Source organism: Numenius arquata, chromosome 17 (assembly GCF_964106895.1).
Source record: "Numenius arquata chromosome 17, bNumArq3.hap1.1, whole genome shotgun sequence".
Classification (NCBI taxonomy): Eukaryota; Metazoa; Chordata; class Aves; order Charadriiformes; family Scolopacidae; genus Numenius; species Numenius arquata.
In genome coordinates this window covers 11,207,803-11,234,807 of record NC_133592.1, presented here as the reverse complement: position 1 = coordinate 11,234,807, position 27,005 = coordinate 11,207,803, and the positions used below count along the sequence as shown (strand labels likewise).

Genomic DNA, 27,005 nt, shown 5'->3' with positions numbered 1-27,005 from the left:
TGCTCCAAGCCCCATCCAACCTGGCCTTGAACCCTTCCAGGGATGGGGCAGCCACAGCTTCTCTGGGCAACCTGGGCCAGGGTCTCACCACCCTCACAGCAAAGAATTTCTTCCTGAGATCTCATCTCAATCTCCCCTCTTTCAGTTTAAAACCGTTTCCCCTCGTCTTATGGCTCCCCTCCCTGATCAAGAGTCCTTCCCCAGCTTTCCTGGAGCCCCTTTAGGGACTGGAAGGGGCTCTAAGGTCTCTCCAGAGCCTTCTCTTCGCCAGGCTGAACCCCCCCAACTCTCTCAGCCTGTCCTCACAGCAGAGGGGCTCCAGCCCTCCCAGCATCTCCATGGCCTCCTCTGAACCCACTCCAACAGGTCCATGTCCTTCTTGTGCTGAGGACTCCAGAGCTGGAGGCAGCACTCCAGGTGTGGTCTCCCCAGAGCGGAGCAGAGAGGCTGAATCCCCCCCCTCACCCTGCTGGCTACACTGCTGGGGATGCAGCCCAGGATGTGGGGGACTTTCTGGACCCCACACCTGCAACAACCACAACACCTTGGGTTGACATTCCTCCAAAACCGAAGTGGAACCCCAAAATATTTCAGAAAAAAATTATTTTTCCCAGGACTGACCCATTTTCCATCAGAAGGGAGTTTGATGGAAAATTGTCACCTAACCTGAATCCAGCAGGTACCCGACCAGCCGCACGTGCCCTGCTCCCAACTTCCCCCAGTTTATGTTTACAAGAGCATCCCCTCCTGGGTCACTGCACTGGTAAGCGAGACAGCGACAAAACGATCAATGACCTGGAAGTGACATGTAAGGGTTTTCCAGGACAGTGACATCTTCTTTCATCACGTGCCACCAAAATGGAGATCCGAGCAAAAAGTGGGGAGGGGAGCGCCAGTCTCTCCCCCGGCATGCCTGCGGGGTTTTGCAATGCTCCCAACACCCCGTGTCAGCCCTTTGAGATGGGTGTTACAACACAGTGGGGCCAGGTGTGCGCTTGACCGGGAGAAACCAGCATTTCTGTGTCACTGACCGCCCGGGAAGCTGCGGGGGGACACACGGGGGGACACACAGGGGACCACCCCAGGCACGTGGGAAGGGCTGTGCCTATATAGAACCCAAGGAAGGGCAGAGGCAGTGGGTTTCGGCTCCTCTCTGCTCACTGCTCGGCTGTGATTTTCTCCCTGAAAGGGGAATTTCTTGATTTTTTTCACTGCTTGGCATCACAGGGTGAGGATGGATGCTGGATCAGCCATGGTGCTCATTACCCTCTTCCTCCTCTCCATCCTGTGGTTCCTGGGCCGGAGAACTGGCAGGAAGAGAAGCTGGCTGCCTCCAGGACCCGCCCCGTGGCCCATTCTGGGCAACCTATGGCAAAAGGATGTCTTGCCCCTCTACAGGACCTACGAGAAGGTAAGAGAAAGCTGGCAGTGCTGGACTCACTCCCAGCCCCCTCAGAGCAGCAGGAGAGAAAGTGGGAACATCCCATGTCAAAATTAAATGGGAATTGTGCATGTGACTTTTTTCCCACCTTTCTTTTCTCTTTTTCCCTCCCTCTTGTCTTGCTCTACCAGGATTTCCTAAATCCCTGCTACTGGGAGCATAATCAATGCTGTTATTGAAGTCCTTCTCCTCCTGTAAGGGGGTGCTGTGGCACTGCTGCCATTCAGAGCTCCTTCCCGGAGATGATGCCTTGAAATCCCAAAGCAGCAGCGGGATCAGAAGCTCCCTGGGGCTGGGGGGGGAATGGGTCGAGGATGTCAGCTTCAAGGGATGCGCTTCCCCTTCCTGCCCGTGCATTTGCCGATGTTGTGGCCACGAGACCTAATTTTCGATTAGATGAATGTCTGGCTAATGAATAAATGGTGCGGGACCCTCGTTCACCACAGCTTTCCCGTCCCTCCCCAGCTCAGCAGCAGGTACGGCCCCATCTTCACCGTCTGGCTGGGGCTGAAGCCAGTGGTGGTGCTCTGTGGGTACGAAGCAGTGAAGGATGCTCTGGTGGGCCACTCCGAGGAGTTTGGAGGGAGACCTGAAATACCCCTTCTGGTGCAGTTATCAAAAGGCTATGGTAGGTCTCTGGATTTCTTCTAGACACTATTGCTTCCTGGGTGAGCAGAAAGTCCCCGACTGCAGCTGGCCATGCTCATGTCCAGTGAGGGACTCAATGCCAAGACCTCAAACACCCACCTTCTACTCTGCAAGACCATCCAGCTATTAAGCCTCTTGTCCAAGGACAGTATTCATTCCAGTTAGCCAGTTCCAGTTTTGTTCTGAGTTTCTGTAGGGATCCTCAGCCTTTCAGGGATGCTGGGCACACACCAGGGTCATTCCCTGGCTTATTGTCTTATTGCTCTTCAGCTGGACTCAGAGCAGGGTCCCCTGTTCCTGGGGAGGAGCGGTGGGGCAGGCAGTTGAGTGGTCTCCATTGCCTCCCTACAGGTTTTATGTCCAACGACGAGAAGAAGTGGCGGGAGCTGCGGAGGTTCACGCTCAGCACCCTGCGGGACTTCGGGATGGGGAAGAGCTCCATGTCTCAGCGGGTGCAGCAGGAGGCCCAGCACCTGTTGGGGCTGCTGGCAGAGCTCAAAGGTGACGTAAGTCCCATCCACCCTGGCCCCTGCAGCAAGCAGAGAACACACAGCAGCCTCACGGGACATGTGTGGTCCCCAGAGCTGTTTGGAATGGCTGGTGTGAGTGATACTTGCAGAGAGAGGGCTTAGACCCCATCCCACCCAGAGAGCGCTGCAGGGATGTGATACAGTCATGGTGTAAAGGCCAGGGTGGGAGATCCTGCTGTTGAACTGTTTGCACGCGGTGGGGGACCACCGAGGAACATTTCATGCCCAAAGAACAGAAATAGGAAACTAAAGTGCATGGCATTGAGAATGCAAGAAAAACATACTGCTCCAGCGACATGGGGGTTGTCAGGGTGATGTTCTCCTCTCCAACAAAACTGAGGTGCTCAGTGCCACCACCTCTTCTGGGGCTTCCTGAATATAAGAGGAGATGGAGGCTTGGTTGTAAGCTGCCTCCTCTGCCTCTGATGTGCGGTGCTTGCCGGTCACCAAAGGGAGATGTTCTGCAGGCCCCCAGATCCCCAGAGCACATCAGCAGGACCTCAGAGCACCTGGACATGCTTCTGCTTTCTTTAATCCCAATCACTGGGGAGGGGCTTAGGGGCAAGGAGGTAGATGTAGGAGCCCACAGCGCAGGACAGTTCTTTGCTTCAGCTGTTAGACCCGGCAGATTCACCCAAAGCTCAGGATTCAAAGGACAAGGACTCGAAGGGGGAGAAAGGGTGTCTTCTGTGCTGAAAAAGATAAATAACTGTTGACTTTCTGACGCCTTTCTTGCCTCTTCTGTGGCTGCAGGAAATGCCTTTGAGCCTATTACGATGTTCAGACATGCAGTTGCCAACGTGATCTGTTCCATTGTCTTCGGCAGCCGTTACAGCTACAGCGACACAGCCTTTCTGGAGCTACTGAACATGATTGGGAATTACGTCAGCTTCTTCCTCTCCCCCATCGCCATGGTAGGCATCCACCCTCATATCCAATGTGCTCAGGTGGTTGAGGGATGCTCCTTGGCTTTGGGTCACTCCTTGGCTTTGACGGGACACCATGGTTTTGAGGGAAGGTGCATCCAGGCACCTGAGCCCTCCTGTGCCTCCTCCATCTGCAGGTCTACAACACCTTCCCCAACATCATGCACCACCTCCCAGGGCCACACAAGAAAGCCTTTGCCGAGTGTGAGAAGCTGAAGGAATACATCCGAAAAAGAGTTGAGCTTCACAAGCTGACGCTGGATCCCAGCTGCCCCCGGGACTACATTGACTGTTTCCTTATGAAGGCGGAGAAGGTAGAGGTGGTGCAAAGTGGGGTGAGGGCTGCCCTCCAGACCTGGCTGCAGGCTGCAGAGTCGCCCAGATGATACTGAATCCACTCCCTACCATGTCCTTGCAGGAGAACAGCTTGGACAACATGTACAGCAATGAAGACTTGGTCATGTCAGTGTTCAACCTCTTTGGTGCCGGGACAGTGACAACTAGCAATGCCCTGGTCTTCTGCGTCTTGATCCTGGCAAAATACCCCCATATTCAAGGTAAGGGCAGCAAAATGTGACTGTTCTCTGTGTCTGAGGAGGTCATGGTGCTGACAGAGAGTCCCAGCCCTGGAAGGTCCTGTTTGGGGGGAGACCAAAATCATCCTCCATGGGTCACCCAAGGGTGACAGCCATCAGAGAGACACACAGGCCAGAGGATCTGGGTATCTGCTCCCTTTTCTCCATCCCTGCTCGTGCAGGTGGACCCATGCTGGCCTATGAGAGATGATTTGAACCTGCTTGATCTGAGGAGGTACACAGAGACCCTATTTCTGGTGTCTACAAGGGGTTATGCTGAGTTGCTCCCTCTGCTAGATCATCTTTTGGCTCTGGGATGGGTGTCCAGGGAGGCCAGTAAGAATTTATGAGGAGTTTTGCACAGCAAGCACTGCGGCTCCCCACACCTGCCTTTTCCCCAGCCAAGGTCCAGGAGGAGATCGACATGGTGGTGGGTGCTGGTCGTGCTCCCAGCATGGAGGACAAGCTGAGGATGCCGTACACCAATGCGGTGATCCATGAGCTGCAGCGCATCCACAAGACTCGCATCGAGAACTTCCCACGGATGACGACGCAGGACGTCGTGTTCAGGGGTCACACCATCCCCAAGGTAGACGTAGTGGCCCTGGAGGCTCTGTGTCCCTGAGGGGAGGGGTGGAAGGGGTGGCTTGAATGAGGTTCACCTTTGGCCCTGTACTGTTTGCTCACTCCTGAAGGTCCCAGGTCTTTCCCAATCCTCAGTGGGGGGAGATGGTGATAGCCTTTTAGTGGAGGAATAGAGGGAGGTGGATGCTGCTGTCAGTTCTGCCCACACACAGAATCACAGAATGATATGGGGTTGGAAGGGACCTCTGGAGATCATCCAGTCCAACCCCCTGCCAGAGCAGGGTCACCCAGAGCAGGTTGCACAGGAATGTGTCCAGGCGGGTTTGGAATATCTCCAGAGAAGGGGACTCCACACCCTCTCTGGGCAGCCTCTTCCAGGGCTCTGCCACCCTCACAGGAAAGAAGCTGCTCCTCATGTTTAGATGGAATTTCCCATGTTCCAGTTTGTGCCCATTGCCCCTTGTCCTGTCACCAGGCACCACCAAAAGGAGTCTGGTCCCATCCTCTTGCCACCCATCCTGTACATATTCATAGGCATTGATGAGGTCCCCTCTCAGTCTTCCTTTCTTGAGGCTGAACAGCCCCAGGTCTCTCAGCCTTTCCTCAGCAGAGAAATGGTCCAGTCCCTTGATCATCTTTGTAGCCTCTGCTGTACCCTCTCCAGCAGTTCCCTGTCCTTCTTGAACTGGGGAGCCCAGAACTGGACACAGGACTCCAGATGCAGCTTCACCAGGGCAGAGCAGAGGTGGAGGATGACCTCCCTCGACCTGCTGGCCACTCTCTTTTTAAAGTACCCCAGGAGACCATTGGCCTTCTTGGCCACGAGGGCACATTGCTGGCACACCTGCGTCCCTTGCCTGTCCTGGAAAACACCTCTTTCTACCAGGGAGATGTGCAGGGCTGCTGGGGCTGGGAGCCTGAGTTTGCCCTGGTGTGAGGCTGAGCCAGCCCCTACCTCGTCAGATGTGGGGCAGATTTAGGAACAGCCACTGGTCTGGGTTTGACCACAAGCGTTTTGTGCAGCACCCACCTCGAAGGAACACCTCCCTCCTTTGGACTTTGTGCAGTGAGAGGGGTTTCGAAGTAAATCAATGGGAATAACTCAATAATTTCTATCTCACGAGCTGCACAGAGACCAGCAAGACCACAGGGACAGCAGAGCTCCACATCAGTTGTCCATGCCAGCCACAGAGCCATCACTCCAGGCTGCCTCCCCACAGGCATCTTGGGTGGGCATTGGGGTGTGCACCCAGCCTCCCTCTGTGCCCCTAAGATGCTCCTCACTTGCTAATAATCCATGTCAGAAGAGCCCTGCATCGTGGTACTGATGTTCCTCCTTGTTCTCCTGTTCCGTCCCCCTCCCACAGGGCACAGTTGTTATTCCGGTAATTTCTTCCGTGCACACGGATCCAACCCAGTGGGAGAAACCTGAAGAAGTCTACCCAGGGCACTTCTTGGATGAGAAGGGCGAGTTCAGGAAGCGCGAAGCCTTCATGGCTTTCTCAGCAGGTCAGTGTTTAACCCACACACACCGCCTTGGCCAGCATCCTCCCTCCATCAGCTCCCGGGACCATCAGCATGAATATTGGGTGGCACCAAAATTATACCCATAATATGATCCTTTTACGCTCTTTTTTCCCTGAGCACTGGGTGAAGCCATCAGCCCGGTGCTCTCCCTGCCCTTTCTGTGTCCCCAGGGAAGAGGATGTGCCCGGGAGAGGCGCTGGCCCGCATGGAGCTCTTCCTCTTCCTCACCACCCTCCTGCAGAGCTTCACCTTCCAGCTCGCTGGCGAGTACAAGGAGACCAATCTATTCTCCCTGTGGCTCGAGATAGAAAGGAGGGCAATACCAGGCAAGTTCTTCGCTATTCGGCGCCCGGTGATCTCCTAAGCAAAGAGCATCAGGGAGGAGGAAAGCATCTTCCAGGTGCCTTCACTTCTTCTGAAATCAGAGCAAACCATGCCACCATGAGTGCTACGGCAGCAGCCACCAAGGAGGGGAACTTTGAGCTTCTCCTGGGAGACCTCCCAGACATCTCTGCCACCAGCTCCATGGGCATCCTGGCTCCCAACCCTTCCCCTCCATGTCCCAGTAACACGGGGAAGACAGCACTGGTTTTCCTTCTCCCGTATCTATTAACTCTGGTTGAACCTCTTGCTCCTTGGGGCAGGGCTGCCTGCGGCTCCCCAGCTCAGCTGGGCCCTCCCTCATTTTGGTGCTTCTGCAATAAAAATAACCATTGTAATTGGATGCTGGTGTTTGTAAGAACACTCATGGTGCCTTTTGACGTAAGGGCGGAGATGTTCCAGGTTCCCTGCCCTCCACGGTGGTGTGTGAACCATCCAGGACAACCCAGGTGACAAGCACCCAATACTTCTGCTCCCCTGCTTTGTCCCCTCTCTCTGGGCATTACACAGAGTCTGTGACACTGCAAATCACGCTCACTCCCATCCCCGCATCCCACTGCACAGGGATGAAACCCTTGTGAACAGCCTTTAGGCCATCAAACCATTAAAAAATGCTGCCCAGGGGGAAATGTGCTGGAGGAGAGCGGTGCAAGATGTATTTTGCCGCCAAAGTCACCGCATCATTCTCGGGGTGCTCAATATGCCTTCTGAGTTTGTGCTGCTTGAACCACCCCTGCACGAAGAGGGGTTTACTTGCCAGCCCCCAGGCACGCTCCAGCCTTTATTCCAAAACATTGGGACTTTAAAGAAAAATGGTCTTTTCTTGAAATACTCCTGCAAGGGAAAAATAACCCAGACACGCCCAGCCCTGTCTGGGCTCCTCCTTCTACCAGCAGGCAGCTGAATGCATCTTCAGGCCTTGGAAAACCAGTATGTTTCCCATTGCGCCCCGTTCTCCCCAGTGCAATCCTCCCAGATATGAGACTTCAGCTTCGTGTCTGTTCCAGGGTGTCTTCATCTTTCCCAGGTTTTTACGTGTCCCCGGAGAGATCAAGCCAGGAAAACATTTGGTTTGTTTTAGCCGATTATGCCTCCGCGGCTTTAATCTGCAAACGAATCTTACGCATCTCAGGAATTTATTGCTAATCCCCCTGGCTGTGAGGAGGGGAGGGCTCCCTGGGCAGGGAGCACCCGGGACGGGCAGAGCCACCTGAGCTCCAGCAGCAGCAGCAAAATGCTTTCAGCTGGAGAAGGAGCCCAGGTTTCCAATAAAAGGGCTGAGCTGCAGCACAGCACAGGGGAGTTGTGGCTCAGGAGGGCTCTGTGGGGGAATAGAAGAGAGTAGAAAAAAGTATTCAGCTTGCTATTTCAGCTGTGGGGCTGTGCTTGTCTGAGGTCCTTTGTGTCAATATTTACCTCTAGCAAATACCCTCGGGTGCCAGCTCAGCTCTGTCTGCTCCTGTGCAGCTGTAAAGTCACTCTGGGGCTTATCAGAGGGGAGCTGGCAGTGTGGGATGTGCTCCCAGGCCTCCTGTCCTCCCTGGCCGGGGGGTTAGGCTTGTTGCAGTAGGGCTGGGGGTCCCTATGAAGCCTAGGACTGGAGGGCAGGGGGGCAATTGGGGTTTTGTGGGGGTCTCCGGGCTGGTTTTGGTGGGTATTGCCTTGCTGGGGGCTTGCATCTCCCTGCAAGCATGGAGAGGTGCCTGCACCCTCCTGGAGGCAGGTGATATTGGGGTGTTGGGGACTTCTCTCACCCTGGGACAGCAGTTCCTCGATGGTGGGTGCTGCCATCCCAAATGGACCACTTTGCCAGTAAAGATTATTTCCTAGATACCACTGTGAGAGGAGCATTTCTGTGCATAGGGAGTGAAATGTATCTCTGGGAGGGGGTTGTGATCTCTTTGTGGGGGGGAGCTCCAAGCTTTGATTAATTAATTAATTGATTGATTTGATGCAGCCTGTAGCTGGGTTTAGAACTGGTGAAAAGAGGGTGAATTTGCTGTAAGTAGCTCTTAGTGGCAGGAAAACAGCCCTGTAGTGGTGAAGAATGGCTGAGGCTGGAGCCCTGCTCATGAGTTGAGTTAAAATCCCACATGGAGATGTCTGTGGGATGGCCACTTGGGTGCCCAAGCCCATGGGGCGACCGGCTTCACGCAGCATGTTTGTTTTGCCAGCACCAAACTGGAAACAGCTGCACCGGCGGCGCTGGAATCTCTGCAGGATGGTGAACGTCGTGTTCCCATCCAGCCCTGCCTTTTCCACTCCCGCCTCCACCACGTGAGAGCTTGGTGGGTGCAGGGAGAGCCCCGAATCTGCCGTGGACAGAGCAGCACCCAGGTATGTGGGCCCCCCTCACACCCCCCCAATGCCTTTGTGCCCGTCTCCGCCAGGGATGAGGGGTGTGAGTTTGTTGCTGCTTTCCCTGGGGTTGTCACAACAACCCCCTGCAGCGCTACAGGCTGGGGGCAGAGTGGCTGGAGCTGCCCGGCAGAAAAGGACCTGGGGGTGTTGGTGGACAGCCGGCTTCACATGAGCCAGCAGTGTGCCCAGGTGGCCAAGAAGGCCAACGGCATCCTGGCCTGTGTCAGGAACAGCGTGGCCAGCAGGAGCAGGGCAGTGATGGTGCCTCTGTACTGGGCACTGGTGAGGCCTCACCTCGAGTGCTGTGTTCAGTTCTGGGCCCCTCACTACAGAAAGGACATGGAGCTGCTGGAGCGTGTCCAGAGGAGAGCCACCAAGCTGGTGAGGGGTCTGGAGAACAAGTCATAGGAGGAGAGGCTGAGGGAACTGGGCATGTTTAGTTTGGAGAAGAGGAGGCTGAGGGGGGACCTCATTGCCCTCTACAGCTCCCTGAAAGGAGGGTGTAGAGAGGTGGGTGTTGGCCTCTTCTCCCAAGGGAATAATGACAGGAGCAGAGGAAATGGTCTGAAGTTGGGGCAGGGGAGGTTTAGATTAGATATTGGGAAGAATGACTTTCCTGAGAGGGTGGTCAGGCCCTGGAACAGCCTGCCCAGGGAGGTGGTGGAGTTGCCGTCCCTGGAGGTATTTAAGAAACGTGTAGACGTGGCACTTCAGGGCACGCTCTAGTGCCCGAGACTGTTGGGTTGTGTCTGTTGGTGGGGGGGTGTGGGGTGGGGGTGTGGGTGTTTGTTTTGTGTGGTTTTTGTTTTGTTCTTGGTGTTTGGTGGTGTGGGGTTTGTATTGTTTGTTTGTGGTTGGACTCGATGATCTCAAAGGTCCCTTCCAACCAAGAAGATTCTGTGATTCCCACCCGGGCTGTTCTGCAGGGCTCTGTCTTGTCAGAAGTCAGGTTGTGTAATGGCCTAGTTAATCCTCCCACTTTCTCCTAAATGATGGATGAACCAGCCTTTACTCTTATTCTATATGCATTTTTTGACTCATAAGATGACTAAATGAGGTCTTTTTTTCAATCTGGGGAAGCTTGGGACTCGGGAAACCAAGTTAAAAAAAAACTCGTGTTTGACCAAAACCAGCTGATTTAAAGCATTTTTGCACAACGTTTTTCCAACATCCCCCTGGATCAGCGCTGACTGACACTTATCGCCTCTGGGTTTCTGTGGCTGAAAACCGCACACTGTGGCATCCAAAGGTGCTCCTGCTTCCCTGGGGATTTTTAAGCCTGTTTGCTTTATTTTTCCAGCTGATTTGTGCTCCGGGGGCTCTGCAGTGCCCGTGCCCCTGCCCTGCCTGCGGGCTCCCATCCTTGCTGCCCGGGTACCCCGAAACCGGGCGCTGTTGAGCGGCTCCTTGATGGAGGGGGCGGCTATTAGCAGCACTACGGCCGGGCGGTCGGAGGTTTACGGTAGCGGCTGTCTCCTAGCAGCCGCGACGCGGCGGGGATGGGCGGTGGGGCGGGAGCGGGGCGGGGGGGGACGGACGAGTCCTGCCGCCCCCCGAGGGCAGGTAAGGGGGCACCGGGGATCCCCGGCAGCATCGGCGGGGGCCGGTGGCCGCCCCCGGCCGTGCGTGGGACCCGGGGAGGAGCGGTCCCGTCTGCGGCCGGGCGTGGGGACAGCGGGACAGGGCGCGGAGCTTCAGGTGATGCTTCATTTACTGCGTATGGGGCAGAAAACAGTGAAATTAAAAAAAAAAAAAAAAAAAACCAAACCGGCCCCGAGGGCAGTCAGGCCCGCGGAGTCTGAAGTTTGGGGGTGCTGATGCCGTGGGGGTTTTTGCCGTTAGTGCCTTTTTGGAGTTCTCAGTGTAGCAAAGGCAGATGATGCTCTGCTGGGGCTGTGCCGGGTTCCCCCGAGCTGGGAAAATCCTCTTGATTTCTCCCAGCTGAGACTTGCAAAGTGGCTGAACCTAACACCAACTGAAAGCAACCCTCTGTGCTGGTCGGGAGGATGGCACCTGAGCACTGCGTCCAGCTCTGGAGTCCTCAGCACAGGAAGGACATGGACCTGTTGGAGTGGGTCCAGAGGAGGCCACAGAGATGCTGGGAGGGCTGGAGCCCCTCTGCTGTGAGGACAGGCTGAGAGAGTTGGGGGGGTTCAACCTTTTCCCCCTGGAAAAGGGGTGATTTTAAATTAGATTTTAGGAAGAAATTTTTCACTATGAGGGTGGTGAGACCCTGGCCCAGGTTGCCCAGAGAAGCTGTGGCTGCCCCATCCCTGGAGGGGTTCAAGGCCAGGTTGGAGGGGGCTTTGAGCAACCTGGTCTGGTGGGAGGTGTCCTTGCCCAGGGCAGGGGGGTGGGACTTGGATGGTCTTTAATGTACCTTCCAACTCAAACTATTCTATGATGATGTCACACGGTGTGGGTGGCTTTTAGCAGACCCTTCCCTGCAGGGTCAGCAACTACTGAGCCAGCCCCGTTTTGGTGGAGAGAAACAGCACGCAGCCCATGCCAGTGCTCTTCCTCGTCTGGGGAATGAGCTGCTGTTTGCAGAGTGGTAGGACTGGGATTATCAGCTGTTTGTGACCGTATCTCATGTCTCCTGGGGGACACGGAGTCCTGCAGCCACCCTTAGCTGTTTGTCCCAGAGGTGAAGGTCTGCCTCTGAGCGTTCTCAGGGTGTGCTCTGGGAGGAGGTGCCCAGGCTGTGCATCCTTGGGGGACAAGCACCGTGGTCCAGGGGTGATGCTGTTGTGGTTTAACCCCAGTCGGCAACTAGAACCACTCAGCTGCTTGCTCACCCCACCCTTTTTTTTTTTTTTTCCCCTGCAAGAAGTGGGGGGGAAAAACCTCATGGGTTAAGACAAAGACAGTTTAATAGGAACAATAACAGGGAAGGAAAAAATAAAAATACTAATGACACTCATCACTCTCACCACCCAGTGAGAGCAGCGACTGGACCCACTGGGTTCAGACCCACTGTCCAGAGTGGTGACTGTGGATTCCCAGTCACTTCCCGCTCATACACTGGGCATGACATCCATGGTACGGAATATTTCATTGGCCATTCCATCCTTCTATCGATTTTTCTCTGGAAAGCTGAAAAAAGTCCTTGAATAGTGTAAATATCACTTAGCAATAACTGAAAACAGCAGGTATTAGTCACATTCCTTTGACAGCAATCACTAGATAGAAAATTAACTCTTTCCCAACTGAAGCCAGGAGAGGTGCTAAATTGGAGGTAACATCCCCCAGCTGTACCAGCTGGGTTCCCTTCTGCATCTGCAGCAGTTTGGCACCTCCCAGTGCTGCTGCTCTGGCTGTTCCCCCCTCTAGCAGATATTTTATTGCATGTGGGAGAACTTCCTGTCCAGGCAGTACAAGGGGTAAGTGCTGAAAGCAGCAGCCCAAGCATCACAACTATTAATTGCAGCTTGATTTGCCTTGTCTTATTAACCTTCTGGTTAATACTGCAAATCTGTTATCATTTAGGTCTCTCATCACTTCAGCTGCAGGAAATGAGTGGGAAAAGCTGGAGGTGAGCACAGGTTGCGGAGGGAATGAGGGGCTCCTGGCAGCAGGAGACAGGGCCAGATGGGACCCATACCTGGGAGCTTTATCCTGACTCAGCATCGGCCTCCCAGGGCTGGCTCTGCCTCAGAGCCAGCTGTGTGCGTGCAGTAACCCTGCAAATGAGGGCATCATTAAATGGGGGATGAATATAGCCTATAGTGAAGTATTTTTGATGCCAGCGTAGTGAAAAAAACTTCCTCTTGAATTCTTCCAGGTAATGCATCTCAGGTTGTGAATTGAATGTTTTAAGTAATGAAAACTATATGGAAAAGAAGCAGTAAAGGGACTAATTCCGCTTAGCGAGAATGGATAGAATAAGCAATACAGTATAACTTATTAATTAGGTACTTTAATATACTATTCTAATTTCTGCAATCCTCTATTTCAGCTTTAAGAAGCCTACAGTGGTTGTAAGGTTTGCCTCTTTGCTGAATTCTTCCAGAGGAAGGTAATGGATGGATCACCTGCTGAATCCCAAGGCAGCTTCAAGGAAGACCGCTGCCCCCAGCCCAGTGCCCATATTCGATTTCCAGTATGGTCTGCCAGCACTTCCGCAGCCCTGAAAAGTAAATCCTCATCTGCGAGAACTGGCCAGTTTGGTAAGATGGGTACCACTACCTGAGTATTTCATACTGGGAAAAATCTATGGTGTTTCCTACCAGAACATTAACAACGGGCACTGTCTGGGAACAATTCTGTTCTGGGTTATTCTGGGGGGAAAAAAAAAACCCCATGGTAATAATTAGCTGGGAAGTGTCATCCCAGAGGAGGTGATGCCATTCAGCAGATGCTTGTCTTCGCTCTGAGTCACTTCCCAAGTTTGCCGAGGTGCTGACAGTACGCTCGGAGTGAAGAGATGAAAGACAGCCTCTCCCTTCTTGCTCACGGCGTGGATTGAGATGTTCTACCAGGTTTAAGGGCTTCCACCAGCACAACCTGAATTTCAAAGCGTAGCACTGTAGCTGGTGCTGCACCTGAAAGGAAGGACAGCCTTACGCTGTGGGGGGGTTGCACTTTGGCAAAGATGCCCAGACACCTTTGTCTGCAAAATCTGCTGATGGGAGAAAGGCATTAGCTGTGTTTACCCTTCCATTATCTTGGGGACAACAGAGAAATTTGTCCCCCTTTCTTTCTTTTTGCAATGCCATAACCCAAGTAATATTTTTACGGAAGAAAATCTAATGGCTAAAGAAAAAGGTTTTCCACTCTCCTCAGGAAGGAAGTGCTGTGTCCTTGGCATGAGGTTGTTTTGATATTCCCCCTTAGAGTCTGGGACAGACACCTTCCTGGGCTGGTGATTGCCACAGATAGAGGTGGAAGAGGTAAAGTATCTTATGTTTGTAAAGGGAGAACTGTCACACTGCATCCCTGCCGAGCTCACCCAGGGTCTTCTGTGGGCCCCTAATTTTTCCAGCTGTGAAGAGCCCTCACTACCCTTCAGGGCCATGGTGCTTGGGAAGAGTTGTCGTTCCCTGCCCTCAAACCCTGCTGGTGTGAACTGTCCTGCAAGAACATGGAGTATTTTCAGCATTTTCCTTTAAATGGTTCAACACCAAAGGGATTAGCAGAAGAGTCGGATTAAAATCAACCAACTCTTGCAGGGCCATTATTAACCATTAATTCTGTTAATAGCCACCAAAGCTCAGGCGCGGGCAGGACTGTCAGTTCGTTTGTCTTCTAGATGATCAACCACCAGCAATGTGCTTCTGGCCTAAAAACACCGAGTGCCTCATCCAGGAGGGTCCTGATGCAGAGGACAGCTCACCTGTTCTGTCCTCAGCCGATCAAGATGACACTATGGTTCCTGCATCTCCTCAGTCATCCTCCGTCAGCCCATCTAAGGACTTCATTCGCTGCCTCCCACTTCAACTGTCCATGTACATCCTGGGTAAAGCTGCTCTGATTCTCCAAGGGTGGTTTCCCCCTAAGGGTCGTGGACGGTGTCTAGTGTGGATAGAGGTCGGTCACTCTGTCCTCTTAATTCCTCAGGGTTTTTGGATCAAAAATCCCTCAATGTATGTGCTGCCGTGAGTAGATGCTGGGCTTTTATGGTTGAAGAAGTCAAGAGGGAACGTGTGTGTCAAAGGATAATACAGGAGAAGATCCTGTATTTGCAGGTATGATGTCTGGTCTTCTGCAATTATTATGCCCTTCAAAAAGAAGGTGTTTTTCTGCTGCTGCACAAGTCATGAGGTGGAGATGCTTTTACTAGAGGCCACCTCTCAACTTCACCCTGTTCCTCCTTCTTTCATCTGCAGAGCTAAGCTAGGTTAGATATTCACACTGCCACAAGCAGGCACAACAGAGTAGTCTTTACTGACCTTTAGAGAGCCTGCAACTCTAAAAATGGATCAAAACATTCTTGTAATCAAACTCTGGTTTATTGGTCACAAATGCAAATGCCGGACTTCCAGGATCTAGTGGAAATGGGGCAGAGCTACAATGGCTCCCTGAGGCACCTCAAAAATGGGCATTTGCTCCACATGGGAAGATGGGAATGCTGGGTTTCCTTGTGAGAAGTCAGAGGTTGGGACACAGTAAAGCAGAACTTCTAGGGAAGGCTTGTCCTGGTTAGTATAGACCTGCCATAGACCGGGCAAAGTGTAAAGGTAAATCCCCCAAGAGATAATGTCTTTTCATGCTTTGATTTGTGAAGAGAGCATGGAAACCTCAGCTCTGTGCTAGCATTCAGAGAAGGCTTAATGGAAGGCTTCACACATTGAAAATGAATGTTGGATAATGATAAAGATGTTTTGAGAGCCTCTCATCTCAGTGGGTTTGGATTCTGAACCGAGTGCTCACAAAGATGAGATGCACTTTGAATTTTTTTTTTTTTGTGATGAAATGGAAAAGTTTTGCAGCTTTTTAAAAGCTTAAGACCGGAGTTTGGAGGAAAATAAAGAGGCAATTATTTTTCACAATAGGTTAAATCTTACACCAGCAAAGTGGCAAATACAATCCAAGTCTCTTAAAGAACAACAGCAAGCCACTGTGTGCAGCTCAGCTTTGCAAGTAACTTCATCCCTTGGAGATGCTGAAGCATCAGTATGTGAGCAGCAGCATCCTCTGTGTGCATGGGCTCTGCTGTGACTGTGGTGCCTCTACTGGTTTATTCCCAGGGGTTGTCCCCAAGAGGAGCAGTTGCAAACTATGCTAAAGCAGTCCATGTGACAATTCCACAGTTAAATGAAGAGGGTGATGTCATCAAAGTGAAAGACCGTGACTGGAGAAGTATACCGAAGGTATGTTGGAAGTTGTTTGCTTTCCACGGATCCTGCATTTTGGTATTTGGGGAGGAAGGAGGCCACGGTGGTCTTGGCAGACAGGACTGAGTTCGGGGTTACTGTGCTCTTCTCCTGCTTCTGGCTTGCACCGTCGTGAGCAATTCGTAAGGACCAAGGCTTGCTTAGCACCTCGCATGGGAGGGAGCCTGCATCCCTGAACTCCTGCCTTGGTCATAGAATCACAGAACTGTCTGGGTTGGAAGGGACCTTGCAGATCATCGAGTTCAACCGCCAACACTGACAAAACCACCATGTCCCTCAGCACCGCGTCTGCCCAGCTTTCAAATGCCTCTAGGATCCCAGTTGCATCAACAGCTGTGAGGTGCTGGGCAACATCATGAGGACATGGCCTTTTTCCCAAAGAATAAAGGCTGCAGGTGTCAGGTCTTCCACTTTTGCCACTGAACGAGGCCTGGGAACAGCCCTTGTTCCTGCACCGACCAGGAGGTTCCCGTACTCTGGGTGTTCCTCACCAGCACTGTCTTTGTTGGTCACATCACTGCAGTGGGGACCAAGCAGATACATTTAATACTAAGGAATAATGCTGTGTTCCTCCCTCCCAGACTTATATTTCCCTATTTCTTCCATCAGAAGGAGGAAGACAATCTGCAGGCCATCTATCGTGATCTGCAGACTGACACAATTCAGCTGGAAGAGAGAAATGTCTTTTGTGGCTCCTACAATACTCGTGTCCTCATGGACCAGTGAGTAGACTCCCTGGCTGTAGAGCCAAACAGTGGCTTCTGAAAACCTCCCCTGTTCCTTGCAATCCTCCTGTGGGAATGTATGGCTGGAGAAGGCTCCCTCAGCATCAGTGTTAAGAAATCCTCAGTGTAAAACCTAATTATTTATAGAGATATCAAGGTTGTTAGCTGGCTAAAGCTCATCTCACTGTCTCTTACCCAGACCAGACCGAAGCAGAATAATCCATTACAATGGTGGAAACTTGGTAGCCATTGGCTCTGCAGACCGAAAAGTGAGGCTTCTTGATATGTCAGGAATGAAGGAAGTGCCTCCTCTTCTTTCTGGCCATGCTGGGAGCGTCAAAGCGCTCTTCCTCCATGAGAAGAAAGGGTTTGTTCTCAGCGCAAGCTTTGATCTCAGCATCAGGTGAGCAACACAGGGACCATGCTCCGGGATACCACCCCCTTGGCAAATCTGGGAAAAATTAAAATTCCACCCCAACCTTTAGGAATCCTTCTTCCTATCACTTTCATTAAAGGACAGTAGATAAGGAAACATATCCCCCACTCACACAGGATGGCCTCTGTTTCCCAGCTTCACCCAGGACTGAATGATAAAATAGGAAGATAAGTGATGCATTTAGGTTTTCTTAAAGCATCTTAAAACACCAGATGTGTTTCCCACAGGCACTTGCAGTGAGATTCTGGCCTTTGCCAAGGTCAGCAGTGGGTTCGGGGAGGCTGGGTTTGTCTGTGACACTTCAGCTGAGCAGGTTCAACACCCGGGTTCAGCTCTACGGCTGCTCCTTTCCTGGTACTGCTCCCTGAAACAAGGGTTGGGTGGAGACGATCAACTACTGCATCTTACTTATCACTAAATCTCAAAAGTACCATGATGAAGGGTGAAAAGCCAAACAGCAGGGTGTCTGGCAGGGCAATTGCACAACTTCATCCAAGGTAGCATTTAACCAAAAGGGGGTTTATACTAACTCAGGCTCCGCCCTCTCTGCTCTTCCCACTCCAAAAGGGCTGTTTGTTTTAAGCGCAGGCTTGAGTTCTTGAGATAAAGTCAACAGAAATCCTCTTGGCACTGGCCAGTGAAGAAACAGCTTTATCTCTAAAACTTTACGTTTTAAGGTTAATTGAAGGTAACTGTGCCAAAGGCGAAATCTTTGTGATCCAGCCACACGTTTCTGGGCAGTTTGCAGGCAGAAAAACAAAGTATATTGGTAAAAAATTCATACTAAGCCTGACTTGATCATTCCAAATCCTCTGACACCTCAGTGGAATAACTCCTGATTTTAACCTAGTGTGTCTGGGAGAAAAGCTGGGCCTGTTAAGCAGGAAATAATGAATAAGGTAATCTGTCAATTAGGTTAATCACTGTGTTCCCTTTTTGGTCGTCCCTCTGTAGATGCTGGAATATACGCAGTGGTGTTTGTATGAAAATCTTTAACGGGCACTGTGGGACAATCACCTGCTTGGACTTACATGAGGAGCAGTTTGTGTCAGGAGCAAGGGACGGGATGGTAAAAGGTGAGAGCCCAGGCTGGCAGCTTCCCAGCCAAAGGCAAAGAGTAGTGAGCAATGGGCAGCGGCTTGGCAGTTGTGATATGTGACACATGCAGTGTGTGAGTGTGAAAATAAGTCTAAAAATTGGATGGTGAATTCTAGTGCCTCGTATTTTTGCTTCCAGAAGAGCCTAAGCTGACACATGCACACACAAGGGCTCTGTGTCATTACATAAATTCTCATTATTTCTGCTTTTACTCAATTTTAATGGCTTTGTGGCTATAGGGCTAGACCAAGTCTTGGGAGAGTACTATCAACTTTCAGTTTTGCCAGAGATTTCCTTGTTGTTACTTTATAGAAAAGGATGTGCCACTTTCTGGACTTCATACTTAAAAATTTCTCCATGCAATTATAGTCTAAGACAACACCTGGCTCCACGCAGAGCTGCAGGTACAAGATGCAACTGTAACTGATAGAATCACAGAATGGTTTGGGTTGAAAGGGACCTTAAAGACCATCCAGTTCCACCCCCTCTGCCCTGGGCAGGGACACCTCCCACCAGACCAGGTTGCTCAAAGCCCCATCCAGCCTGGCCTTGAACCCTTCCAGGGATGGGGCAGCCACAGCTTCTCTGGGCAACCTGGGCCAGGGTCTCACCACCCTCACAGCAAAGAATTTCTTCCTGAGATCTCATCTCAGTCTCCCCTCTTTCAGTTTAAGACCCTTCCCCCTTGTCCTATGGCTCCCCTCCCTGATCCAGAGTCCCTCCCCAGCTTTCTTGGAGCCCCTTCAGGGACTGGAAGGGGCTCTGGGGTCTCCCCGGAGCCTTCTCTTCTCCAGGCTGAACCCCCCCAACTCTCTTAGCCTGTCCTCACAGCAGAGGTTCTCCAGTCCTCTGATCATCAATTCCAATAGTACCTTTTCATTAAATCAAAAAAAAGAAAAATTATCATTGGGGCATAAATATTTAATATTTCTCCCCTCTTCCTTTAACAGTGTGGAGCCTGGAGAGTGGGAAGTGTCTCAAGACCCTGAAGCACAGCAGTGCTGTCTGGGTGGTTAAAATGGATGGCAGCCGTGTGGTCAGCGGGTGTGAGCGAGGGTTGGTGAAGGTCTGGTGTGCTGATACTGGCTCTCTGATCAAGGTAAGTTTCTTCTTAGGTGGATAACTTTGTTATAAACTGTCAAAAAAAAAAAAAAAAACTCCTGGGCTTGTTTTAGAGCTTTTTGATTATGCCAAAGACTTTAGTTAAAAAATAAAACCAAAAAACAAAGCCAGAAGCTGTTTAAACTGATAAAAGAAACTAGAATTATTGGTGAGCTAACAGTATAGAAAAACTCAGTTGCAAACAACTGTCAATTTTACCCTAGGGTTTGATTTAACCCCCATCACTACCTGTTCTCTGCAGACACATTAATCTTTCCCCTGTAGAAACATTCAGAACCTGGGAAGAGGCTGAGAGGGCTTGACCAGCAGCTCTTGGGGTAGAAGGTGTTGTGGGTTAGCCCAAAAAATATGTAACTTGCTCTCAGAACCAGTTTGTAAAGCTGGAGCAGGTGGAGAGATGCTCTGTGATGTTAAGATTGAGGCCAGAGTTTGCTAATTACCTTAGCAGGTGTCCAGAATTAGTATTAGTCCACATCTCTGAGAGGAGTGTTCCTGTATAGTCAGGGCAGTCCCTTCTCTCCTGGGTGAACATCCAATAGATCACAAAGGTCTTGGTGCAGTCACGTCTACTTAGCACATGTAATAAAGATGGAAAATGGATGTTAATTCCATGCTAGTAGCCTACCAGCAGCAACAAACCCAGAATATGTCTTATAAGTGACGATAAAACTAAGACAATTATCCCTATAGGGTGTATTGGTATGTTATATGGTACACACACCATACAGGGTGTATTGGTATAGTGTAATAACGCCCAATAAAACAACAGTGCAGCATATGAGGCTGGCATGGTGAATGCCATAAGATGCCTCGGCGTATTTCCATCCAGATTGCTGACGGTGTTGCACCGATGTCTTTGACTTCGCAGACATTAGAGGGCCACCAAGGCCCCGTGAAGTGCTTGGCCTTTGACCAGTGGCACCTTGTCACAGGAAGCAGCGATGGATATGCCCTGGGATGGAGCACGTTGGGAAACCTGAAGAGATGCCTGATAGCTTTCCGCCACCCGAAGTAGGAGGCAGATGTGTTTCAAGTTGTGTTCAACAGTCCACTAAATTTGTACAGAAAATACCTCCCTTATAGGAACATAAAATGCCTTAATTATCAGTCTTAAGATTTGAAATACCCTCACTTTCAATGATTTTTCTCTTTAAAACAGTGTCGGGCTCTATGTGGTAGCAACCAGTGTTGCGACAGGTCAGTTAAGACCTGTAACAACCTAAAATGCAAATACTCAACCGGTTGTTCACAAACAGGGATGACTTCAGGCTGACAGTGCATAGTCCAGTATTTCAAGGATCCCAACCCGTACGGAAAAGGGTATTGCCCTGCCTGGCCAAGAGAAGGTGCTGTCTGTGTCAGAGGTGGCTGAGTTACATGCTGAACCCTGCCAACTCTGTTATGTCATTTTCTAATACTTTAATTGCTTATTAGATCTGTGAAAAATGTAGTGTATTGTTTTAATTTACTTTCCTAGACATAAAAATGGAATTTAAAACACAGCAGATGGCCATAACAGCACTGTTCGCTCTGAGGACGTGCTGAGTTGGTTGTTTTGGACACGGAGTGATTATGAAGGACTTCACTACTCAGCCTTTTAAATATCTCAATGAGCTTTGTCTAGCCTGTTGATGGAGGCAAACCTTTGCCTCTCCTCCAAGACACAAGAGGTAGTTGATCATGTCTCCTCAGGAAAGCATGATGAATGTATCAACATGGACACGTTGTGTTTTCAGGGAAGTTCTGTCTCTGGAGTTCCTCTATCTCCGAGTCATCAGCGGCTGTGCCGATGGCAAGATCCGTGTCTTTAACTTCCTGACTGGAGCCTGCCTGAAAGTGCTGATGGCCAACAGCAGAGGGGACCCCATATCTTCTTTCTGTGCTGCAGAAAACAGGTTGGTGATGACAGTGCAATCGGTCTCTGAACCAAACTGCGTAGATAACACTGATTTAAGGAATTAGGTATTTTTTTTTTCTTTTACTGTCCTTCTCACAGATAAGCTGTGAAGGGCTCTACTGCTTACTGACTGCTTCAATAATGTGATTTTTTTTTTTTAGCAGTGGGTGAAAATAGATTGGCTTAGTCCATTGGCTTAGTCCATTCTTAAGTCTGTACAACTTAAAATATAGCGTTGGAACAGGCTGCCCTGGGAAGCGCTGGAGTCGCCATCCCTGGAGGTATTTAAAGATGTGTAGATGTAGCACTTAAGGACATGGTTTAGTGGTGGACTCGGCAGTGTTAGGTTTACGGTTGGACTTGATGATCTCGAAGGTGTCTTCCAGCCTAAATGATTCTATGGACCAACTGTAAAGCTGAATTGAGAACCCAAATCTCTTAAGAGGTTGGGGAATCAAGCCAAGGCCTGACAAAGCCTTTACCTGTTCCCTGACCTACTGCCTCTTGTTAAAGCCAATCGTAGGAAATTCTTCCGAGTTCCTTCACATCTGCACCTCTAAACTGAAAGTAGTTCCCAGCTTCTGTGTAAGCAATAGCTAAAACACTGGTGTGTTTTTAATGCTGTTTTGGTCACAACTCTAAAACACAGCAATATATGGGCTGCCATGAAGAAAAACTCCATCCCACCCAGACCCATTACAACCTTCCAATTTAGGTATAAATGTCCCTAATTATATGGTATCTCCAGGTTTTTTTGCCATTGCACTGATCTAGCTCAGTCCACCGTTGGCAATTTTCATCCTAATTATTGTAAGACTGATTTTGCCATAGAGGGGAATGAAAAGAGCCCCCAAGAGATCCTACAGAGTATGAGTTGAAATGTACAGTGGCTGATTGATGGGACTAATTGTTACTGCTTCCTTAAACAGGTGATGGTTATCTCAGAGCTGTTTAAGTGCCCTCAGGTTTTGTATTGCACAGAATGGCCCTGCTGGGCAGTAACTGCCACTTTAATGATATCTGTGCTTCTTAATGGCTTTTTCTTCCCTTCTCCAGGCTGGTGATCAATTCACCAACCAGCCTGTTGCTGTTCCAGTTTGAGGACGTCAGGTGGGACTACACGTTAAACACTGCCCGGGAGATGGTGGGGAAGAAAAATCAGCGTAACAGGACTTCAGGCAGAGCACCCCTCCTCCTCCAGCCGCCCACATGCCCCAGCCCCGGCCAGATCAATCGGCTCGCTCTGGAGACACCAGGTACTGACCAGTTCATGCTGGATCCGCTTGGAGATGTTCCACACCGAAAGGCTGTGGAACATCTCCAAGTATCGCCAAGTGGAGCATCTCCGAGCATCACGTACAGCCTCTGCCGTGCTCCGGCATCACTTTCTGAAAGGAGTTAGCTTTTCACGTACCCGCTGCCTTCTTCCTGATCAACACTTTCTGCTTTTTTTTTTTTTTTGAAGTGGGGGCTGGTAGATGTGCTGTTGCATTTCAATAGTTCTGTCATTTCCAGGCTTTTGTAAAACCTTTGTACCTTTTTAGAAAGGTTTGGTATAAATTCAACGCGTTTGTCAAGGCAGGCGCCGTCACTTTCTAGCGGAGTAATAGAGAAATCAGGAGTATTATTCATATTCTTCCAGCTGGTGTGTGCGGAAACACGCTGCTGATTCACTGCTTGAATTATTTATTAGAAAATACTCTAGGAAGTCACAGGACACCTGCGTTCAGGATCTGCCATCAAGGGAAATGCAATTGCACATCAGCAGGCACCTTGTAAATTGTGATATTGTAAAGTTATTTTTTCTTTAAATCAGCAGTTGTTTAATACATTGCGTATCACAAGTTCTCCAGCTCTGCAATCAAACTGTATATCGCAGATAAACTCACGGGCTGAGAAAGTTTTCATGCTTTTAAGGCCATCAGGTGATAAAACCTCCTTGATGCAGCTCTACTTGGTAACAGCTTGTAGAAAAGGGAAACAAATAGGGAGTGCACTATATTTTACTTTTAGTGGTAAAAAAAAGTAGGGGTCGTGTGTATATATACTTAATATTTTTTTAAGAAATCAACATTTGCTGTCATCTTTGAATTCCATGGGGTTTTCTGCTCATCAGATATCTTTGGATATCTGATATTTCCAATACCTAGACCTTTACAAGCTGTGATAAGAAGCAAAACAGTAACTAAAGATTTGAAATCCCATCAGGTACGAAGATTTTATTTAATTAAAAAAAGTTTAACACCAGCGAAGTTTTGAGATGACTTCTCCTGTTTTCCAGCTCTCTGCTATGAATTGAGGGAACCAGCAGCTCGCCAGCAGCATTTTCTCACCATTGAAAAGACTTTTCGTCTTCAGGCAGAGCAGCAGGAAAAGCTTTTCAACCCTGGCACCCCAGAGCCCCCTGCCTCTGCCTCAGGAAAGCCAGAGAGAGCATCACCTGCAAGAATCCCAGCAGGTACAGGTAAGGATACTTGGTAGGATGGTAACTCTCCAAACAAGTGCACCTAAAACAAGTGAATGGATTAAAGAAAAAGTGAGGAACTCTAGAAGACAGGTCTTTTCTGGATGAAAGGTTTGCAGTTGTTAAAAAAAAAAAAAAAAATCACTTGCAGAGCCTGTGATGGCTACAGAAGCTCCTTAAATCTATCAAATAAACAGAAGTGATCAGCTCTCGCTATAAAGCCTAGTTCTCTGGTATCTAGGTTTGTGGGTTTTTTTTTACTTTATCCTTATTATATTTTTTTATTTCTTTAACAGGTGTAGGAGAATTTTGTGCAATATTTGTTCAAGTAGTTGGTATTTAATCAACAGCAGTAACTCTAGAAAAATTGTTTTTAAAAAAAATATGTAAATCATCTCAGCCAGCAATGATGTGGCAACTTGAAACTTGAAAATGAGATAGTACCGAGGTCACAGACGTGGTCTGTGGCCATATGGCATTTGTCTCAGGTTAATTTTGCTCAGGTTTTATATTTGGAATCTGTTGAGATCTTAAAGGTTGAGACATACCCTAAAATCTTCCATCAGAAGAGCTGTACCAATCGAAAGCCTCTAACCCCAGACTCCTGGTGTTTGTGACTACGACGCAGGGCTGTATGTATGTGCAGATTAAAGAGTTCTGAATTCTGTGAATGAGGAACAAGCAACAATTTTCATTAGTTTGTTTTGCCGCATTCTGCCTTTGTGCACTGTCACGTCACATTCGCTGACATACATTTCCAGAGGACAGAAGAAGTCTCAGTTAACCAATCTGGAAAAACAGAATTATATTGCAAAGCAATGATACGTGAACGGTGTGACATTGCAAAGCCAAGTGACAAATGAATCACTACGGCAAGGCCACGGGGCTAAGCGTCTTACGCAGACTGTGTCGTAACCCCCATCCAGTCCTCAGCCAAGGGCGTAATCACACAATCCATCTCCATGTGTCTGTCATAACCCCTGCATCTCTGGAGGCAGCAAAGCCAGCCTGTGGGGCACGTCTTGTGATTTCCAGTTCAAACGCAGCTCTGAGAAGTAACAGTTCCATCTGGCTCTCAGGTGTTGGCTCCTTCAAAGATTTCTACCCAGAACTGACTTGTCTTGAAGCCTTCTCCCAATGCTGTAGGACTGGAAAGGGGTGCATGGGAAGAGGTGGTAGGGAACATGGAAGGACACGGACCTGTTGGAGCGGGTCCAGAGGAGGCCATGAAGATGCTGTGAGAGCTGGAGCCCCTCTGCTGTGAGGACAGGCTGAGGGAGTTGGGGGTGTTCAGCCTGGAGAAGAGAAGGCTCCAGGGAGACCTTATAGCAGCCTTCCAGTAACTAGAGGGGCTCCAGGAGAGATGGGGAGGGACTCTTGATCAGGGAGGGGAGCCATAGGACAAGGGGGGACGGTTTTAAACTGAAAGAGGGGAGACTTAGATGGGATCTCAGGAAGAAATTCTTTGCTGTGAGGGTGGTGAGACCCTGGCCCAGGTTGCCCAGAGAAGCTGTGGCTGCCCCATCCCTGGAGGGGTTCAAGGCCAGGTTGGAGGGGGCTTTGAGCAACCTGGTGCGGTGGGAGGTGTCCCTGCCCAGGGCAGGGGATGGGACTGGATCTTTAAGGTCCCTTCCAACCCAAACCATTCTATGATTTTATGAACCTCATTCCTTGTAGAAACCATGGTTTCTATCAAGGTGGGTGCCAAGCCATGCACACTATGTGTTACAGAGTCTGGCTTCAGTTTGACCCGTACAGGCTACAGCAAGGAACACGTCTCAGTTAACCAAGACAGAGTTAGCTCTGATGTTGGCAGCATCACTAGTGTGGCCAAGGATGAGCAAACTGAAATGGTCACTGTTGGCTTGTAGCTTCCTACGCTGCCTGCTCTGTAGATCACAGAATTGTAGGGGTTGGAGAGGACCTTCAGAAATCATCTAGTCCAACCCCCTGCTGAAGCAGGTTCACCCAGAGCAGGTGAAGTTGGATAAACTTGGGCTGCCCATATGCCTGTCAATCCAGCACCTATCCCTGACCTTACTCTGGTACGACCCTGCCAACAGCGGTCACAAAAGCAATGCTTAACTCCAAATGTTTTATTTTTGGAAACAGATGGCGAATCTGGACATAGGTCTCCTCTCTATTCACCTGCACGTCCTGATGGGGCAGAAGATGCTTTGCAGCATGGAAAGGGAAGAGACCTGTGTTGTCCGATGTCCCCTGACAAGTTCTTCTTAGTGGTCAGCATGCTCCAGAAAGCCTTCAAGGAAGCCCCCATCAGCTCCAGCATGAAGCACGCTGCAAAAGTCAGAGAAGCAGGGGAACATCAGCAACGCTGTCCCAAAAAGGTGCAGCTGCACAAAACCCCTCTGCAACACAAAAAGGATCAGATGGTCCAGCTCCAACGTGTGAGACTGCACAGTGATTCTCTGACTATGAAAAGAATTTCTACACCCTTTGAAACCAAAATGCTGCAGCTCAAGCTGAAAAACTCTTTGTATGGACCTACCGTGAATTCTTCCATCCCTGCTCCTTCCCTCGTGCGTCCCAAGACTTGTGGTTCCCCACGAGAAAAGAAAGCTCACGGTGGTCACGGTAAAGTCATTCCTCTCCCTGAAGATGGGGTTCAACTTATCGATCCCTTTAGAGCTTCTTCTGACCTGATCAAATCAACAGATGTGATGATTGCACAGACGAGAAATGATGAGGTTTCCACGAGAATAAAGCCTTTTTGTCCATACGCTGCAGCCCCTTCCTGGAGTGATGGTGGGTTCAGGCTTCTGACAGGAAAACAGAAGGTGGCGATTGAGGCAGCTGCTGTAGCTCAGGATGAGGAACATCAGGCAAAGCTCATGGAAGATCAGCAAAGAGCATGCAAGAAGGCCTGGCTAAGGAAAGTTAAAGGCCTACCTGTAGACTTTTTTACTGGGGAAGGGAAAACAGCGGCTCCTGAACTGGGGTTTAACACATTTATCTGAGATAATTCCTTCGTCCAACAACCAACCAGCATCTGAGGATTCTGATGTCCAGCTCAGTCTGCCATGTCAATGTCCTTGTGGCTTCTAACTATAAATAGCCATCTTCACTATGTGTTTTTCTAACAGGCATTTATTATTGGTATCTTCAGCTGTTCCTCAAGGCTTAATGGAGTGAGTCCTCTCCTGGAGTTATCTAACTAGACCTGCTGTTACTCCAGACACAGCACTGCTTGACACTAATAAAGCCCAACATATGGCTCAACTGTGTGTGAATAATGACAATAAAACCTTACTGGCGTTTATGTGGATTGATTAGAGTTTATAAGCGGGTGAAATGTGACCTGAAAACTGGCTGAGCCTGAGGGTGGTGATCACTTCATGGAGCCTAATTGGAGGCCAGGAACTGATGGGGTAGCCCACGGGTCAATACTGTGTCTGGTCTTGTTTAACATATTCATTAATTAATGATGTGGGT

General features: G+C 49.9%; 2 protein-coding genes across 2 annotated transcripts; both read left to right on the top strand.

Annotated features, from left to right (window-relative positions):
• Nucleotides 1-1,234: 1,234 nt before the first annotated feature.
• LOC141473069 (cytochrome P450 2C5-like) lies at nt 1,235-6,596 on the top strand. Its single transcript, XM_074160385.1, has 9 exons — nt 1,235-1,411; nt 1,907-2,069; nt 2,441-2,590; nt 3,373-3,533; nt 3,683-3,865; nt 3,967-4,102; nt 4,522-4,709; nt 6,073-6,214; nt 6,403-6,596. The coding sequence occupies exons 1-9, from the start codon at nt 1,235-1,237 to the stop codon at nt 6,594-6,596; spliced, it is 1,494 nt and encodes a 497-aa protein (XP_074016486.1).
• Nucleotides 6,597-12,995: 6,399 nt separating this feature from the next.
• On the top strand, nt 12,996-26,530 carry LOC141472979 (F-box/WD repeat-containing protein 10-like). Its single transcript, XM_074160277.1, has 13 exons — nt 12,996-13,143; nt 14,226-14,432; nt 14,534-14,661; nt 15,664-15,786; nt 16,423-16,532; nt 16,735-16,938; nt 17,926-18,047; nt 19,020-19,168; nt 20,060-20,202; nt 20,928-21,086; nt 22,145-22,344; nt 23,370-23,552; nt 25,665-26,530. The coding sequence occupies exons 1-13, from the start codon at nt 12,996-12,998 to the stop codon at nt 26,528-26,530; spliced, it is 2,742 nt and encodes a 913-aa protein (XP_074016378.1).
• Nucleotides 26,531-27,005: the final 475 nt, after the last annotated feature.

Excerpts from the sequence above, each read along its gene's own strand:
- LOC141473069 (XM_074160385.1), top strand. The coding sequence starts at position 1,235 with ATGGATGCTGGATCAGCCATGGTGCTCATTACCCTCTTCCTCCTCTCC. Across the intron at positions 2,070-2,440 it reads GCAGTTATCAAAAGGCTATG|GTTTTATGTCCAACGACGAG; the intron begins GTAGGTCTCTGG and ends GCCTCCCTACAG. Across the intron at positions 4,710-6,072 it reads GGGGTCACACCATCCCCAAG|GGCACAGTTGTTATTCCGGT; the intron begins GTAGACGTAGTG and ends CCCCTCCCACAG.
- LOC141472979 (XM_074160277.1), top strand. The coding sequence starts at position 12,996 with ATGGATGGATCACCTGCTGAATCCCAAGGCAGCTTCAAGGAAGACCGC. Across the intron at positions 14,662-15,663 it reads AGAAGATCCTGTATTTGCAG|GGGTTGTCCCCAAGAGGAGC; the intron begins GTATGATGTCTG and ends GTTTATTCCCAG. Across the intron at positions 15,787-16,422 it reads ACTGGAGAAGTATACCGAAG|GAGGAAGACAATCTGCAGGC; the intron begins GTATGTTGGAAG and ends TTCCATCAGAAG.